This window comes from Capra hircus, chromosome 9 (genome assembly GCF_001704415.2).
Source record: "Capra hircus breed San Clemente chromosome 9, ASM170441v1, whole genome shotgun sequence".
NCBI classification, from domain to species: domain Eukaryota; kingdom Metazoa; phylum Chordata; class Mammalia; order Artiodactyla; family Bovidae; genus Capra; species Capra hircus.
In genome coordinates this window covers 66,915,722-66,934,788 of record NC_030816.1, presented here as the reverse complement: position 1 = coordinate 66,934,788, position 19,067 = coordinate 66,915,722, and the positions used below count along the sequence as shown (strand labels likewise).

General features: G+C 38.6%; 1 protein-coding gene across 6 annotated transcripts in view; it reads right to left on the bottom strand.

Moving 5' to 3' along the window:
- The window catches only part of ADGRG6 (adhesion G protein-coupled receptor G6), a 152,849-nt gene that overhangs the window by 29,683 nt on the left and 104,099 nt on the right, over positions 1 to 19,067 (bottom strand). For 5 of the 6 annotated variants that reach the window (XM_018053276.1, XM_018053277.1, XM_018053279.1 and 2 more), the window contains 9 exons: positions 18,813 to 18,924; positions 17,620 to 17,684; positions 16,819 to 17,029; positions 15,283 to 15,454; positions 12,676 to 12,816; positions 9,401 to 9,520; positions 6,855 to 6,900; positions 5,232 to 5,338; positions 718 to 845 (listed from right to left, as the gene is read on the bottom strand). In XM_018053276.1, coding sequence (XP_017908765.1) covers positions 718 to 845; positions 5,232 to 5,338; positions 6,855 to 6,900; positions 9,401 to 9,520; positions 12,676 to 12,816; positions 15,283 to 15,454; positions 16,819 to 17,029; positions 17,620 to 17,684; positions 18,813 to 18,924 — 1,102 coding nt within the window. The remainder of the gene's footprint in view (positions 1 to 717; positions 846 to 5,231; positions 5,339 to 6,854; positions 6,901 to 9,400; positions 9,521 to 12,675; positions 12,817 to 15,282; positions 15,455 to 16,818; positions 17,030 to 17,619; positions 17,685 to 18,812; positions 18,925 to 19,067) is intronic. The other variant, XM_018053278.1, reaches the window with a different exon arrangement.

The following is a 19,067-nucleotide window of genomic DNA, read 5'->3' as shown; positions in this document are numbered from 1 at the left end:
TTGCCTGGAGAATCCCATGGATGGAGGAGCCTGGCAGGCTACAGTCCATGGGGTCGCAAAGAGTCGGACACGACTGAGTGACTTCACTCACTCACTCACTCCACTGGGAGGAGGGCCACAGATATAAGAGTACCAGGCAAATTATAAAGATTTTTTTTTAAACTACTAATCTAATTTCAAAACTGTTTCCAAATTTTCTAATTGGTTACAACAGATTGATTTTTTTTTTAATCCAGGAAAAATTCTAGATTTATTAGAAAAAATATTTTTGTTAAAAACCAATTTCCCTAAAATTTTTTGAAATTTCTTGATTTCTAATGAGGTCAGGGTCCTTTTTTAAAAAGACTTCCTGTTTCAAAACCAATTTTATAAGATTTATTTTGCTTTCATCTTTTTTCATCTTGTATTTTCACAAAAATGTTTTTATCTTTTACCATAAAAAGCAATTCATACAATTGTTATTTACTTAAATACTAATTATCTTAACAGGCTTAAATACATTTTATCAATAGAAATATAGTAACTATAAATTAAGATTCTAAAGCTGGGAAACTCATGTTGCATGATACATCTCATGAGAAATCTGAACATTAAAACTGAATCCTACATGATTCACAGGGTGTATACATGTTTTTTAAAAGCTGAGACAATTCTCGTATTCATGTTTTGCAACAGTCCGCTCTGGATTTGGCAGATAGTGAAAAAAAAAAAACTTACTCAAAAGCAACATATGTCAGGAGGGTAGCTGCTGAAAAGATGGCAGATATTCCACACCCAATATAGGTAATGAAGGTGAGGATTTTAGTGTTTTTTGCATCCAACTGTGAGGCAGTTCCTTGAAGGTCCTACCAAAAACATGAGAAATAGCTGTAATAATCTCTTTTCATGAGAATGCTGTTTTGTTCTAGTAGAAGCTTCATGACAACACTTAGAATCGCAACTCAATCTTAGGGGCTAACAACAACAGTGTAAATCAATACAGGTGAATCTCATTTTAAGTGTTTGCCTTTATTGCACTTCACAGACACTGCATTCTTTTTACAAATTGAACATTTGTAGCAACTCTGAATTAAGACCTTTTTCCAACATTTGCTCACTTTGGGTCTCTGTGTTGCACTTTGGTAATTCTCATCACATTTAAAACTTGTTCGGTTCATTGTTATTATATTTGCTATGGTGACCTGTGATCAGTGATCTTCGATGTCACTGCTTGATAAACTGAAGCTTAGACAATGGTGACTAATTTCTAGCAATAACATATTTTAAAGTAAAGTATCTATATATTTTTTTCCTTTTAGAGATAATGACATTGCACATTCACAGGCTACAGTATTGTACAAACATAACTTTTATGTGTACTGGGAAACCCAAAAATTTGTATGACTCATTTTATCTTGATATTTGCTTTATTGCAGTGGTCTGGAACTGAACCCACAAAAATATCTCCGAGGTATGCCTGTACTGAAATTTCCACTTATTGCACTCTTGTGGATCACTCCATGAAATAAAAATGAAGCATTATTGAGAGAATTGTACATGGTTTTTTATCATTACCTATTACCCAAGCTCTTTGCACATCAGTATAACTTGAAGAGCAAAACCACTGGTTCCTCTAACAAAAACTGGAAAGGAGTTCATTGTCTTGCATTATAAATAACCAGACCCTTCCTACCATTTGCAGAGCTGGGGTTCCAAGCACAAATGGAGGCCACGGTGGCCCATGTGTCCAAGCCCTCAGGTGGGCCTCATTTCTTTGCTTGGTAGGGTGGGACTCATCCGAGATAGCCAGAGGCTGGCTGGCATGTGGCTGCCCAGTTCTAAGAAAAGTGCTGAGGCTCTTACTGTAGTCATTGCAAAGTTTGGTACATATATGGTCTTTCCTTTTCTGTTGTCATAAATGAGAAGCCACCAAGAGTTTTTTTTTTTTGGTGGAGAGGGTATCATAGTTTTTTCATTTTTATACACTTGAAAAGTTGTTACTTAAAAGTGTTAGGGGTTGGACTTCCCTGGTGGTGCAGCGGATAACAATCTGCCTGCCAATGCAGAGGACACAGGTTCAATCCCTGGTCTGGGAAAATTCCACATGCAGAGGGGAACTAAAGCCTGTGCACCACAACTCTAAGCCTGCGCTCTAGAGCCGATGCTCTGCAACAAGAGAAGCCACCGAAATCAGAAGTCTGCCAACAGCAGTGAAGATCCAGCATAGCAGAAAATGTTTTTTTTTTTTAAGTATTAGATGTTGTTGTGGTTAAAAATAAGTAAACATTTTTGCATGTGAATACACAGCCGTAATTTCACTGTGCAGAAGGAGGCAGACTTGCAAAATTCAGGTGTGATAGGAAAATCTTTCTTTTCTTCCTTAAATGGAGAATTGGACTAGGGATAAACCTTGAGTTAAGACCAACTACTCAAGCCTTGGATGGAGGAGAAAGGCATCTCCATTATATAGATGTTTGAAAATGCAGCCTTTTTGGAAAAGGAACATGGAATATCTGGTTTAAACTTTTAGGTCTTAAATTATGAAAAAAAAAGTTTATAGGTTTTTCATTCTGTAATGTTAATTTTCTTTAATTGTCACTAAAATGTCAATAAAATCTGCTATTCATACAAAAACCTCCAGGAAGTCATTTTGTATGAGTGCCTATTTACGTGAAACCACGAGTGGGACTTAATTCCAGGTTCGGTTGACACAGTGAGGAGCAGGTAACAGTACCTGTGTGATAGCAAGAAATGCACAAAGTGATGGAATTCAGCAGACACAGGGACTCAGGGTCAGAGAGGACCATCAATCCCTACCCTCCTCTCCCAGGAATCCCTCAAACCACTGGGAGGACCTGAGATTCCCCTGGCACATGGGGTGGGTTTGAGTCAGGCCACTCGATTCACTGGTAGGTTACCCTGATCAAAATTCTGGTTACTCCAGGATTTGATGGAGCAGAGAAATATCTTGAGAGCCTCCAAAGGACTCATTATTACCTCTTGAAAAATATACGGCTCTCCGTTAGATGTTGTGGTTGACTTGCAAGTCATGATTAGAGCCACAGTTTAAAATGTAAATTGAATAAAATAATGCTCTTCATGGTTACACATTTAAACACAATTCTCATGCTGTTTTGTACTTTTAAAGAATGAAGAATATGAAAATATTTGTTCCTCTGCACTAGCCAACATGAAAACATACTAACGTCAAAAAAGATGAAAATCGGTTTTACTACAAATACATGGAACAGAGGATGTGAAAATTTTCATATGTTTGTAGATTAGGAGATACAATTATGAATCTGGGGTATTTTTTGGGGGGGGTATGTTTTTAAATTTCTCATATGGTGACTGTGTCATGGGGCAAAGCAGACTCAAGGAACACCTTACAGAGGTGAATAAAGAGTCTGTACACCAAGAAAGACTCTTAACAATGTCTTGGTGGTCTGGAAACGCTGAAAGGATATGGGCATATGACCAGAAAAGATAAATTCTGGAAAGTTTTTCTTCCAGAACTTTATAATCCTATAAAAGCAGCCACAATAGAAAATGGAAAGAGAGCAGTGAAAAATGCACATACCCTTATACCTGTAAAATTATTTCATCAAAAGACAACAGAAAAAGTAATATATAATTAAAAATTCATAACAAAATGTAAACAATACTTGAAAAAAAGCAATAGGAAGCCAAACTTTGGTTACTCATAAATCATCTCTGAACAGTGAATAGTATTATTGCTATCTATTTATCTAATATTGATTTATAACACACACAATCCTGCTCAAACACACACACAGTTAAATACTTCAGTAAATTAAGCTAAAGCTTGTATACCTAAATGATTAATGATGCAAAATCAGCATTTCATGAAAGAAAGAGGCTGTCACTTTTCAAAAAAACAAATATGGAAGAAAACAGGATTTTAAAAAATTATTTAGGGAAGACATGCTATAGTTTAATTGTTCATTTTCATGGTCTGTCAGTAAATAAAGACATTAATATTTGAGGAAAGTTATTTTCTATGATTGTCAGTCTTTTTAAATGACATGGTCCTATCCTTCAGAGCTTTAAGTACTGGATTGTCGGGAAAATCACAACGGGCAGGGCTGCCTCATGACAATGGCCCTTTATCAGTCCACAGGCCCAGTAGATCCATGAGCCAGTCACTGCACCCCACAGTCCCTCAGTGCTTTGTCTCAGTCCCATTGGAAGTGGGTGTAAGATTCAAGGGACAGATTGGATATACATAACCCGACGTCTATGATTCAAATTTGAAAAGCTTTACTGCCTTAGCACTCATTACTCCCATCTTCAATTAAAAAACAAATGTGGTTTGTTCCCTTTATGGAAACTATACAGAAACAATGGCTCTGTTTGGATGTGGAGGGTATATTTCATACCAGAAAGATGTTTACACAAACACTAGCATACCAGATTATAAAATGAAGGTGTAAGTCTGTGGATGAAGTCATACAAGTTCCTGCTTGTATGACTCTCGAAAATTGACTCTTAAAAATTTGATGGGCTGAAAAAACATACTGATGCGATCTAATTTCTGCTTAGAACTGTTGGACAGGCTGGCTAATGAGATAAAACCAGGGCCAGGGGAAAGAAGGCAGGAAGAAAGGGAGGAAAGAAAGATAGGAAGGTCTAGTTGTGAGAGAAATGTCACACCCATCATTTCTCTGGCAAGCCTCCACACTACCCTAGTTACTAGTCAGTGCTAACAGGCGTGATCTCTAGATAGGGCTGCAGTCATTTGGGGTCACAACTGGATCACCAGTACCTGGTACAAAGCTCCATTCAAATATACGAGTGATAATATACTATAAGACAATTTTTGATGAAACTTTTCACAGTTCACTTCCATGCTAGTAAAACCCAACATTTTCTCCCTCTTTAACTTTTCTCTCTCTCTCTCTCCCACCCTCCCTCTCTTTCCCCATCTCCCTAACTTTCTCTGTTAATTTGAGGGTTTCATGGTGATTTTCTTGTTTCTGAGGTTATTTGTGATTACTGTTAATGCACGGGATGGGGGGACAGTATTCGTTTCTATACTTACCTTGCACATTTTAAATATATGGTCTCTGCCAGTTAGATTCTTATTTAAGAATCAAGATTTCAGGCTATAGATGAAAATTATTAGGAAAAAAATTTCCCAAACACATCATCCATAAAGGCTGACTCACAAAAAGAAATACGCCTTCCACAATTATATCATTTCAAAACGAGTTTAGACATTCCTCCCCTACCATCAGAACCCCAAAGTGGGTGAGGTGGTTACACAGGCAGATTGTCTCGTTGGCATCTGAATCTTTGTGCGCGTCACATCCTGAAGTGTTCCAAAATCCAGAACCTTCTGTGGGAAGAAGTCAACAGTGTGAAAACGATAGCAGATCAGTTCCTTTCCCAGAATGGGTGAGCGTTCCCTTGGGGAACTATGCCTCAGTCTCTTTTGCCCTGCTGTTTATCTGCAAAACAGATACTGTCTTGAAAACTGCCAATACTTAAAATAATTTCGATTCCTGTAATCATAGGATGTTATTACAAGATGGGCAGATAGAGATTAGGGGGTGGTTTTCAACTGTGTCCTGTGGAAGTGCCTCCTCAGGGAGATTGCAAAAACGTCAATTTTTAAAATTCAAAATATTTGAATATATATTTTACTTATTTAATGTATGTATCTTGAGTATATCTATAAGACATATTTATTTAGTAGATCATATTTTATATAAATATATATTTAACATAAATATATTAATGCATGAATTGATGCGTAACTTATTTAATATATTTCAAAGTTAATTTCCATGAAAAGAATACTCCTTTCCAAATATGTTATGTACTAAAAAAGTCTCTAGAGATCAATACAATTTTTTACCCCCTTGAGTCAACCTATGTTTCTGGGAAGACATAAGAACAAAGGTCAGTTTCCTTGGAACATGCTATTAAGCACACAGCAGTCATGCACAGAAACAACTTACTGTAATGCCTTTGCCACATCTTATATGACTTTCCTGGTATGATATGGAATATGAATGACACATACAGTTAAAAAGTGTTTTAAGACTACAAGGTGATATTATTTTTAACTATGTAGCGAGTAAATCAGGATCTTCTCAAACTGCAACCAGAAACCAAACAACAACAAAAACTTTCCAGCTAGGATAAGGAGTATGAGGCGGTTTGGGACACCTTCAGATTACATTTCTGAGAAGTAGCCCACACTAGCACCGGTTTGACTGGGCCACCACAGTTCCCACTGGGGAACCGCAGGAGAACGGCAGGGAATCCCAGGGGAAGCCGACCAGGTGCGAGGTTTCCCCTTCCCTTCACAGACGTCACCACCCTTTACACCTAGTGATTTATCCCTTAATTTTGCCTTTCTCTCTCAACTGTAAAATGTCATTTTGGAGGCACTTCATTTCTTTCAAGTAACATGTATCTATTATAACCATTCCTATAAGTCCTCTAATATGATACCCCCCATAATCCATGGTCTGGAAACTAGATTTTAAATTGCATGCCTCATGCATATCAAATAATCTCAGAAGTGTCCCAGAAGAAATGTGATCAAATGTATACTGACATTCATCTAAAAGGGGCAGTAAAATGTAAGCTATAGCTTATAAACTACTGAAATTAGAGGTAGTTTTTTTTTAAAGTAAAGTAAGCCTATTTCTTCTCGCAATGAATAAAAAATTACTGAAATAAGAATTCTCTTCCCAAGCTACCTAAACTAAATTTTGCAGCTCAGTTGCCATCACCTTACATTGTGACTCACTCTGATGTGAGATGGAATTAAAGGGAATGGAGGTGTCTAACAAGGTTTAAAATTCAGCTGTTATTAAGACAGCCAATATTTTAAAACTTACCATTTTTGTTCAAATCCCAGAAGGCACAGATGGGATGAGCCACTGCCTATATTAACATAAGAATAAACATGTGAAACTGTGTTTAAAATAAATGAAAAAAAAATCATACAATTTGAACATGGGAAATGAGTAAAATTGCTAAGCTTTACACAAAGGAATAGACCACCATTAGTCACAGCAATACAATCCAAGAACAGCAGGTAGTTTAAGGGGTTTGCTCTCACAGACTTCAAATGGAAATCAACTATAGCTCCAGAGGAATCATCACCTTATTCATTTATCTGCAGGTTACTAATTTTATGTCTCATCGTAAAGTGCAATTCTAAGCATTTAGCAAAGCTCTTTACACTAAAATTTCACTTCATCTTCAAAATTCTCTTTTATTTCTAGGTATATGCCCAGAAGAATCACAAGCAGGGACTCAAACAGATATTTACACAACCATGCTCAGAGCAGCATTATTCACAATTGCCAAAAGATGGAAGCAGCAAAAGTACCCATTATGAAGATAAGCAAAATGTGTGTGTGTCTCTGTGTGTGAATGTATGCAGTGGAATACCATTCAGACTTAAAAATGAAAGAAATTATGACACATGGTATCATATGGATAGAACTTGAAAATCCCAAGTGAAATAAGCCAATCACAAAAGGACAAATACTGTATGATTCCACTCATATGAGATATCAAAGTAGTCAGTTTCATGGAGAGACAGAATAGAAAGGAAGTTTCCAAGGACTGAGAGAGGAGGGATGGGAGGTGTTTCATGGGGACATAGTTTTAGTTGGGGAAAATGAAGAAGTTCTGGAGATGGATATAGCGATGGTTGCAGAGCAGTGTGAATGTACCCACAGAACTGCACACTTAGTAATGGTTAGAATAGTAACTTTTATGTTATGTATATTCTACCAATACTTTGGCCACCTGATGCCAAGAGCCAACTCACTGGAAAGGACCCTGATATTGGGAAAAATAGTGGGCAGGAGGAGAAGGGGGCAACAGAGGATGAGACAGTTGGATGGCACCATTGACTCAATGGATGTGAGTCTGAGCAAGCTCTGGGAGATAGTGATGGACAGGGAACCCTGGCATGCTGCAGTCCATGGGGCTGCAAAGAGTAGGACACGACTTAGCTATGGAACAACAACATATTTTACCACGATAAAAAAAAAATTCTTTATGGATGAAGGAGCCGAAACAAAGGAGGCCAAAGGGTAGAACAGGGAAGTCTCAGAGGGTTCCGTGACAAAGCAAGGCGAATTCTTAGTAGACTTCAATTCCAAGCCTTACTCCTTATCAGCTGGGTCACTTCCCGCCTGCCTTCCTGCCTGCCTAACAGTCGAACCGTGACTGGGAGCCTCTATAAAACAGGGGAACACTGTGGTTAGGCCACTGAGGACAATAAGAACCCCCACATAATTTTGTAAAATAAACAGATGAAGCAGAAAAAAAAAAGCAACATTTGCCAAGATTTTAGACAAGCACTAACCTCTCAAAAAATAAGTCAACTCTCTCCTGTTTCTCCCATTTCCCTTCTGCTTTCCCAGCTTCAGATATCTTTGACTTTAGAAGGGGTCCCCTGGTAGCTCAGCTGGTAAAGAATACGCCTGCCATGCAGGAGACCCTGGTTCGATTTCTGGGTCAGGAAGATCCCCTGGAGAAGGGATAGTCACTCCAGTATTCTTGCCTGGAGAATTCTACGGACAAAGGAGCCTGGTAGGCTATACTTGCTATGAGTCGGATACAACTAAGCGACTTTAACTTTCACTTGACTTTAAAAAGACAACAAAAACCTTTAATGACACAATTGTGCACTGTGTCTAAATCTAATTTAGCTGAAGTACTAGGTTGGCCAAAAAGTTTGTTCAGGTTTTTTGTAAGCGGCACAAAAATACGAATGAACCTTATGGCCAATCCAATAATTGTTGTCGTTGTTCAGTGGCTAAGTCATGTCTGACTCTTTGCGACCCCATGGACTGTAGCACGCCAGGCTTCCCTGTCCTTCACTATCTCCCAGAGCTTGCTCAAATTCATGGCCATTGAGTTGATGATGCCATTCAACCATCTTATCCTCTGTCAGCCCCTTCTCTTCCTGCCCTCAATCTTTCCCAGCATTAGGATTTTTTCCAATGAGTTGGCTCTCCGCCTCAGGTGGCCAAAGTATTGGAGCTTCAGCATCAGTCCTTTCAATGAATAATCAGGGTTGATTTCCTTTAGGATTGACTGGTTTGATCTCCTTGCTGTCCAAGGGACTCTTAAAGAGTCTTCTCCAGCATCAAATCATAAGTCGTTTCTTAAAAGGAGTGGCTCTTTCCTTCACTCTTATTCCTCTTCAGATGACTGAACCCTAGATAAGACTAAATTTCCCTCGCTCATCCTATGGCCACCATCTGTGACATTACAGGACTGCCGGACTAGCTGGTTTCCCCTTTGTGGAAAACAGCCCCCCACAAGGTACAAGTTACTTCTAACCATGTTTTAAAACATGCCTCGGAGTGCTATGAAACAGTCAGACTCTGTCCCATGGCTGTTTGCAGCTTTTCTTTACCTGAGTTCTTGTGTGTTTGATCTTTATCTGAACAGGATCCTTCAGATCCTGGATAGTAATGTTTCCAATCCTGCACGCCATCACATAGCTTACTAAGGTGACTTTCTTGGTTCCTACATCCTTTCAAAGAAAAAAATATGTGTATTAGTCAGAAGTACACCCTTTTATTTTATTTTGGTGCTCCAAAGTAAGCAATCTGTCAGCACTTCTTACACTTAAGATCTTCAGTTATAGAACATCCTGTTTATAAGATCAAACTGCTAGCTTTCCTGAAAGAGCTCTGCTATTTCCCTTATTATAATAAATACATTGAAGGAACCTTAGAGCCAATGCTGTAAGATAATGTTCATAAAACTTCGTTCTTGATTGCTGTAACTGATGTCAGCCAGTTAACATCTGAAACAATGCAAACTCACAAATAATATACACTCATAAAAAGCTGCGAGACAGTTAGATCATTTCCCTACCATAAAAAATAGATGAAGTTGTTTTCCTCTAAAGAAATAACAAGGAAATATGGTGTGAAAAATAAAAATCAATTCATCTTTCAGGTTCATGACAACAGTCTGAGTGTTTACTAGAAGTGAAGTGAGTGAAGCTAAAGTCGCTCAGTCGTGTCTGACTCTGCGATCCCATGGACTGTAGCCTACCAAATTCCTCTGTCTATGGAATTCTCCAGGCAAGAATGCTAGATGGGTTGCCATTCCCTTCTCCAGGGGATTTTCTCCACCCAGGGATGGAACCCAGGTCTCCTGTATTGCAGGCAGATTCTTTACTGTCTGAGCTTCTAAGGAAACCTGAGTGTTTACTAACATGAAGTGAAATGAAAGTCGCTCAGTTGTGTTTGACTCTTTGCGACCCCATGGAGTACAGTGTCCATGGAATACTCCAGGCCAGAATACAGGAGTGGGTAGCCTTTCCCTTCTCCAGGGGATCTTTCCAATACAGGGATAGAACCCAGGTGTCCTGCACTGCAGGCAGATTCTTTACCAGCTGAGCCACCAGGGAAGCCTGAGTGTTTGCTAATGTAAACCTAAATGTAATTCTACTGGATTAAAACTCCACCAAAACTTCTACCATCTCCAATCGTACACTTGATGGCGTCTGTAGCTACCACTTCAAAGTTAAGGTTGTCAGGAAATCAAATTAATGAATCTGTGCTGCAAAATGCCTGGGAACATTAGGTTATCATGACTTTCTCTTTTCCTTTGTCTTTCTTGTTGAACCTCCTCAATTTCTCTATTACAGCTTGTAAATCAGCCCTTTTGGAATAACTATAGGATTCCTTCAATGCTACCTAGTTCTCAGCACCCAGAGTATAGCTTTTTATTAGGTTTGTGTGTTCTCTCTCTCAATAAGGAGCTACAGTTTGGAGATATCCAGCCTTTCCGGTAAAGAGGAGAGGTGGGAGAAATTAAAGAGATTAAGACTGACACATATACACTATTGATACTTCGTATAAAATAGACAACTGATGGGAATGTACTGTATAACTCAGAGAACTCTACTTGATACACTGTACTGTCCTAAATGAGAGGGAAATCCAAAAGAGAGGGGCTATGCATACATATACAGCTGATTCATTTTGCTGAGCAGTAAGGCTTCCCTGGTGGCTCAGACAGTAAAGAATCTGCCTGCAATGCAGGAGACCTGGGTTCAATCCTTGGGTGGGGAAGATCCCTTGGAGAAGGGAATGGCTACCCACTCCAGTATTCTTGCCTGGAGAATTCCATGTACAGAAAGGAGCCTGGTGGGCTACAGTCCATGGGGTCACAAAGAGTCAGACAAGACTGAGTGACTAACACTTTCACTTTTCAGAGGTTAATACAACATTGTAAAGCAACTATACTGCAATAAAAATTAATTAATAAAAAAATACTCTTATTCTGTTCCCTTCTTGAGGGGAGTACAATTAGAACCTTCCATGTTTTTCAGTCTTCTATAAATTTACTTTAAAAACCAAACATATGTTTTCTAATAATGTCGAGGATTGGGAGATGTCAAAGGAGAAGGAAGTGATCACATGAGAAGACGAGACTCAAAATGAAACAGTGACTGATCTTACAACGCTAGGACTTCCTCCAGTGCCCACCTCTCCTCTCAATGACCTCTTCTCCCACTATTCACATCATCCCAAACCTACTGCATTTTTTTGTGTTATTATTATTTGCTGGGGCTTGGCAGGTACACCTGGAAGCATGTGGGATCTTAGTTCCCTGATCAGGGGTTGAACCCAGGCTCCCTGCATTGGAAGCGTGCCATCTTAACCACTGAACTACCAGGGAAGTCCTCTCCTATTATTTTAAAAGGTGCCATTGTTACACGTCTCCAACAACTTTAACAATTGCATTTTTAAGTGTTTGTAGCTATTAAATCCTTCAAAGCAATTACATGTAGCTACATTCTTAATTTACTCAAAAATTGTATATAGCTTGTTCTTAAAACATTTGCTGATAACATTTAAAAGTGTTTTGAGTTAATGACTATAAACAGTTCCATGCTCCTCCTTTTACTTCCCTGTAGCCTCCTTTGCCATTCTTCTAAATGTGATGCCTAGCGCAGCGAAAAACATTTCTACTGACTTTGAAACTTGCAGCTCTCTCTTACATAGGTCACACTGTTTAATATACACAGGTATCCTCAACATAACAGATAAAACTTTTATTGACAGGGCTCAGTGAAACTGCTCAAAATGAGCTGTACTTTCAAAGGCAACCAGAGGTCATCAGTGTTTGCTGGCAGGGGACTTTCTAGTATTTGGAAACGATGCCAATAAAAATGATAATATGTGCTCAGCACAATGCCACGCTACTCGGGGGATGTGGGAAGGCCAAAGGCCATTTGAAATACTAATGGGAAAACTGATTAAAGCCAAGAATGCTGCTCATTATGTAAACAGTGCTTCCCGCTGAATCAAGAAAAAAACCTTTCCTTTGGCACACAATTTCTTTAACTCTGAAGATCTAAATTGCTGGAGAGCATAAAATACTTAACAAAAGAAATAAGAAATAATAACCTCCACAAATTCCATTTCTAATTGCATCATGCAAGTCTTAATCTGATTTATTCAAAAAACTTAAATGAACACATCTTATTAATAAGCATATGATTATCAGAAATAAAGTATTTAGAGTTATGTTAAATAACTTTTTAAAATACAATAGATTAATTTTTCTATACTTTTGACATATTTTTGAGAAACCTGAACTTTTATCTTTCATTTTAAGCAAGGAAACTATTTCTGATTGAAAAATAGTAAGTTAATGAACACTTACCTGGAAAAGTCCAGTTTTATTGAAGAAAGTAAATTGTGCTCTTTTAACTAATACAGAATCCTCTTCACTTAGGTTCTCAAGTAAGTTCGGAGGCAAAATGACAGAAGCCAAAGGATCCATTTGTCCACTCTTAAAATCCATCTGTCACACACACAGACACCAGTTGAGTAAGTATATTTAAATTGCAATGATAACTTTACTCCCTAGGACAGTAACTGCCGTCATCAAGACTCAGCTTCGTCTCCTCTTTACCTCCACCACAGTCTCTGCCCTCAGTATGAGTCCCTTACAAAGGCCTGGATCTTATTCGAGCTTTGCAAATGTGGCAAAACAAGAAATGTAGAGTTTAACTCAAGCCGAGAAATCTACAAATCAGTTGACATTTTCAAGAATAAAGATTAGATTTGCACTTAATAGATTTTGAATTTTTCTCAAAACACACTGTGAAAAAATAACTATCAGAAAAAAAAAAGACTGGAATTCACTTGTTTTATTGCTGAGAATGAGTATCTTTTCACTGAGGAAGCAGCTGAAGTTTTATGAGCGTTCTTGGGTATCATTTTTCCTGAACCCACAGATTACGCCAAAGAGTGTTTTCCTGCAAATGGACCTGAAATGAGACTGACGCTGACTGCTTTTTAACTCTTAAGATGTGAAACAGAATTACTCCAAAAGAGCCGCTGGTCCAAAGCAGAAAAAAAGTTCTTCCTTATATCCAGATTTTTAAATATTCTATCTTGAATTATCTCCACAGTTAAGAAGTATGACATGCCAGCCACTTAGGTGTTCTCCCATGTCAAGGATGATGTTTCAATCATTTCATTTGCCCATGTGGCTAACACTGTCTAGTTCATAAGAGGAATCTGACAATTAATTGCTGAAGTGTCACTTGAACAAGTCAGAGAGGATCTCCATTAATCTAGCCCCGAATTTCTTGTTCAGCCTCATTTTCATCTGTCATTCTTAGCCTTCTATACCTGGAGAAGGAAATGGCAACCCACTCCAGTACTTTTGCCTGGAAAATCCCATGGACGGAGGAGCCTGGTGGGCTACAGTCCATGGGGTCGCTAAGAGTCAGACAAGACTGAGCGACTTCACTTTCACTTTTCACTTTCATGCATTGAAAAAGGAAATCGCAACCCACTCCAGTATTCTTGCCTGGAGAATCCCAGGGACGGGGGAGCCTGGTGGGCTGGGCTGCGGTCTATGGGGTCGCACAGAGTTGGACACGACTGAAGAGACTCAGCAGCAGCAGCAGCCTTCTATACCACTGTTTCTCAAAATACAATCCTCAGACCAGCAGTACTAGCAAATACCTGGGAACTTGTTAAAAGTGCAAACTTGAGAGATCCACTCAGGACCCTAAATTAGAATCTCTGGAGATGGGACCTAGAAATTTTTATTTGTTTATTTATTTTTGGTTCTGCTGGGTCTGCATTGTGGCGCAGGCTTTCCTATAGTTGGGGCAAGCAGCGGCCACTCTGGTGGCGGTGTGTGGGCTTTTTGTGGTGGCTTCTCTTAGGTTCTTTGGTAGCTCAGACGGTAAAGAATCTGCCTGAATGCAGGAGACGCAGGTTTGATCCGTGGGTCGGGAAGATCCCCTGGAGAAGGGAAAGGCAACCCACTCCAGTATTCTTGTCTGGAGAATTCCACGGACAGAGGGGCAAAGAGTCAGACATGACTAAGCAGCTTTCACTTTCCGCTTTCTCTTATTGCGGTTTCAGTAGTTGCAGCACATGGGCTCAGCAGTTGTGGCTCCCGGTTCTAGAGAATAGCCTGAAGAGTTGTGGCACACAGACTTGGTTGCTCTGCGTCATGTGGGATTTTCTCAAACCAGGGATCAAACTTGTGTCTCCTGCATTGGCAGGTAGATTCTTTATCACTGAGCCACCAGGGGAGCCCCAGCAATCTGTTTTGGTAAGTTCTCTAGGTGGTTATAATGTAACAGTTTGAGAAATACTGGCACACCATGCATCTTCCCATCTTTGGGTCCTTAAAAAGGTCTTTCTTCTGACTACAGGAAAGTGAAAATCGTTCAATCACGTCTGACTCTCTGCAACCCCATGAACTATACAGTCCATGGAATCCTCCAGGCCAGAATACTGGAGTAGATAGACCTTCCCTTCTCCAGGAGATCTTCCCAACCCAGAGATCAAACCCAAGCCTCCCGCATTACAGGCGGATTCTTTACCAGCTGAGCCACAAGGGAAGCCCAAGAACACCGGAGTGGGTAGCCTATCACTTCTCCAGGAGATCTTCCCAATTCAGGAATCAAATTGAGGTCTCCTGCATTGCAGGTGAATTCTTTACCAACTGAGCTATCAGGGAAGCCCTTTCTTCTGATTAAACTAATCCCATATCCCACTCCCAGTGGGGTGGTACTCCCTCATAGTTCAACGTTTAATTCCAGTATCACCTCCTGGAGAAGGTAAGCTGAAAGTATACCTCCTGTCTGAGTCGACATGCCTTATGGCTACTGCTGCTATTAATCTCAGTCAGCCTTCAGACTTACCTTCCACCCCTAGAACCAAGATCTCCTTGCCATAGCAATTAGCAGAAGATCAGAGATTTTTGTCTAATTGATTACAGAAACCACTAACTTATTACCTGGAAGTATGATTCATTATTGCTTGGAAGACCAATGCTAAAATTTGAAATTTCATTGGTCTCTGGGGACACAGATGATACTCCAAGAGCCAGATTCCGAGTTGTGATATTCACGTGTGTTGTGCTCTGTAGGTCTATCTTGAAGGCCAATTCATCAATTGTTTTCAAAGCTCTAAAGAAATGACAATAGCACTGTTAAGGAACACATTTTAGGTACCTGCACACATGTGATTTCCAGCAGGACAAAATACAAACCAAATAAAATCATCCTTAAATCTTTTGATCTAAAAAAAATTTTTTTTGACCTTAATACGAATACCCATTAAATTAATTGCCTCATATCACAATAACATCAGTTAAAACAATGAATTCTAGAGGTAAACTTCAAAGAGAAATATATACTTTAGGGAAAAGCAACAATAAAGTTATCCTAAACAAATACTCTGTGTTTTAGGTATTTTAGCCTTTCTTTCCTCATGCAAAAAATCCTCTTCTTACTTTATACTGAGTGAGAATCAAAGGAAATAATATGATAAAAGTATTTTTTGAATTGCAAGACCCTGTAAAAAAAAGTTTGTAATTATTTTTGCATAAGGTAAGTTAGAGAATGCATTATAACAAAGAAAATTTTCATCAAAGAAATTTGGTTGAAAGAAAATAGAAAGGAAAAATATCTCAGCATTCGTGCATACTCAGCTACTCAGCCATGTCCTGCTCTTTGTGACCCCACGTACTGCAGCCGACCAGGCTCCTCTGTCCATGCAATTTTCCAGGCAAGAATACTGAAGTGGGTTGCCATTCCCTCCTTCAGGGAATCTTCCTGACCCAGGGATTGAACCTGTGTCCCCTACATCTCTTTCACTGGCAGGCAGATTCTTTACCACTGAGCCATCTGGGAAGCCCAAATATCTTAATACTAACACAGGAAATGAAACAATTGGATATAAATTGAATTATGTAAAAGTAGGTATATTTCACCCTTCCCTAGGCATTTTCATTTCAGAAGTATAACAGTCACAGAGTAGTGGCTGTTTTGTGTCACAGTCCATGGAATAGTAGACAGCAATGACCACATTATACCTAAAAGATGTGAGCTGAATGTTTGCTAGGTATCTCCTTTGCAAACAAAAAGTAGTGTCATAAATTTATATACATATATAAAATATATATAATATATTCTAAATATAAAATTATATTTATGCTAAATACATAAATATACACAATTTATCTTTTGAATTTACAGCAGTTAACATTTTTCAGATGAAAAAATGAAATACCAATAATGTCTTTCTGGGACTATTTACATTATCTAGCCAGGTGGGCAATCCTAATCAATTTGTAAATTATTTTCTCAAAAAAAACCCCAAACAAACAGAATTTTGAAGTACATTTTGTGAATGATTTGGAAAATATCAGTGGATCTTCTAGAGATTTAAATTATGAAAGCTGGGCACTGAGCATTCAGATTTTTGAGAAACTACATAACACCTGTATCCAATAAATATTATTCTCTGGAAGAAAAACAAACAGACTTACTCAGAAGATGACTCAAGCAAATCGCTATCTGGGCTGGTTAAAATATTAGAAAATATATTCATTAAGGTTGAGCCAAGCGTTATATCAATGTTTTCTTCTTTATTTACAATCCTTTTGACCTGTTCTACGATGCTGGTGATATTGGCTGAGCTTAATGTCTGCCCGTCACTGGTTAAATTTAAAATCTGATTGGCAGCTTCATTTGCTTCCCCTAAAAAATATGACAGAAGAACAACATACAGTTTTACGTGTGTATTCTGAGCAGTTCTAGGGATCCGAAACATAGTATAACATTTTACTTCACAGTAAAGCAGCAAATCAGGTTCCCTGTGTGTATCCCTTAGCACGATTTTCACAGGACAACAGTATTTCTTTACACACACAAGCTAATGTCTTTCTTTAGTGAGACACAAACTGTGCTTATAAGCAGCTTAGGTAAATAACTTGGAGGAATCAATATTCACACATAGTTCTAAGTGAGATGCCCACAGAATCACTAAATAAGTATGTATTTGCTGCTTAAAAAAACACACACACACAATCTTAATTTACATAGTCTCTTCTCCAAAATTTTCTTACTATTGTTATCTACTACAGAATAAGTATAACAGAAAGTCAGAATGAGCAAAAACAGTATTTTCTACTTTAAGTGAGTCAAACAATCATTTGCTTAGCTTTTAATATCACAATGGTATCAGCACATGATACCACAGAACAGAACATCTTCCAAAGAAGATGAAAACCCTGAAACTTGAGGTCATCTTATTTTGCCTTGGAGAAATGAAGACATCTCTCACTTACTTGAGCAATTGGAGATATCGGGAGGCCCCCAGTAGGCTACAGAAGTGTTGACAGAGTCTTTATAACTATAAAACAAAAAATGTAAAAGGTTTCACAGACATGACATTATAGCTGACAAAAGTAGTTAATAATAAGCTTTAGAATTTCCCTTGATATCTAGGTAAGTTTCATTTGAAGACTATAACAATGGACATAAAATTCATATTAAAAGTTCTTATTGGGGAAAAAAAAATCAGGCACATGCATCAGGGGGAAAAAAAAATACTAGCAGTAGCCTATATCCTAGTGTAGGCTCCATGAGGTTACTAAATTTAAAAGCATAGTTGTTAACGTGGATCAAGCACCACTTTAAGAACTTTCTAGATAAAATCTCATTTTGATTTCACATAACTCTGTAAAGCAGATTATAATCCATGTTTCATAGATGAGGAAACAGACTTAGATAAATCAAGGACTTTTCCAAGGTGTCACAGGCAGGAAGAGGCAGAACCACAATCCAAAGCCAAGTCCCTTTCTTTCCTCTCCACCACTTGTCAAACCCAGCAGTGGGGGCAAAATATTTCTACATGGGCAGTTTCAGTGTCTGAATTTCCCTGCAAGAAAATTCTCACTGAAGGTGGGGTGGAGGGTGAGGAACTGGATTTGACTTATTCAGTGAATCCTCTGTTAATCTGTCTGAGGTTTCCATTCAACAATTAGAGAAAAATCCACACTCTTGACAGTCTCCACTAGCAGACTGCCCTAACATGGATCTTGTCTTCCTTCTTTTTGATGTCTCTTTTCCCCTCCAGTGTTGACCACTCCAAAGATTTAAAAAGAATCGGCATGTCATGTCACGTATATGCAATCATGTCATGTAAATGCATGTCATATCATGTCATGTCATGTATATACATGTCATGTCACGTATATGCTGGCTCTGTTCACCAACTTTGCTCTAGAACTTCCCTCTGGTTTTCAAATTGCTCCATCTTTCTTTGAAGAAGGTTAAATTAGCATGTTGCTTAAAGAGAAAAAAACGCTTTTCTTGGTAACCTACCTTCCTCATCTTTACCTCACATGGATTTGACGTACAAAGAGATTCCTGTCCTTCTTTCCTATTAATATACACTGCATGGGATCTATGGAACAGCGCCTGTAACTCTGGAAAGCAGGTACATGGAGTTTGCTGGCAAGAGTTAAGAAAGTATTACCATGTTCGTGAAGCAGAGAAGCCCTGTTTCCCTGGACAGGGCATTCTGTATTCAGAAGGTTGGATGCTTGGCCATTTATAGCCTTTGGGTTCCTCATTAGAGTGACATATACCTATGTGAAAATAAGACCCAACATGAGAAATATTAATCTATTTCTTGAAATTAGACATGCAAGATGAGAGCAAAACAACAATGTTGGTAATTAGGTATTTATTACATGCAATACTAAAATAACAGGTTTTTATGTTCAGAATT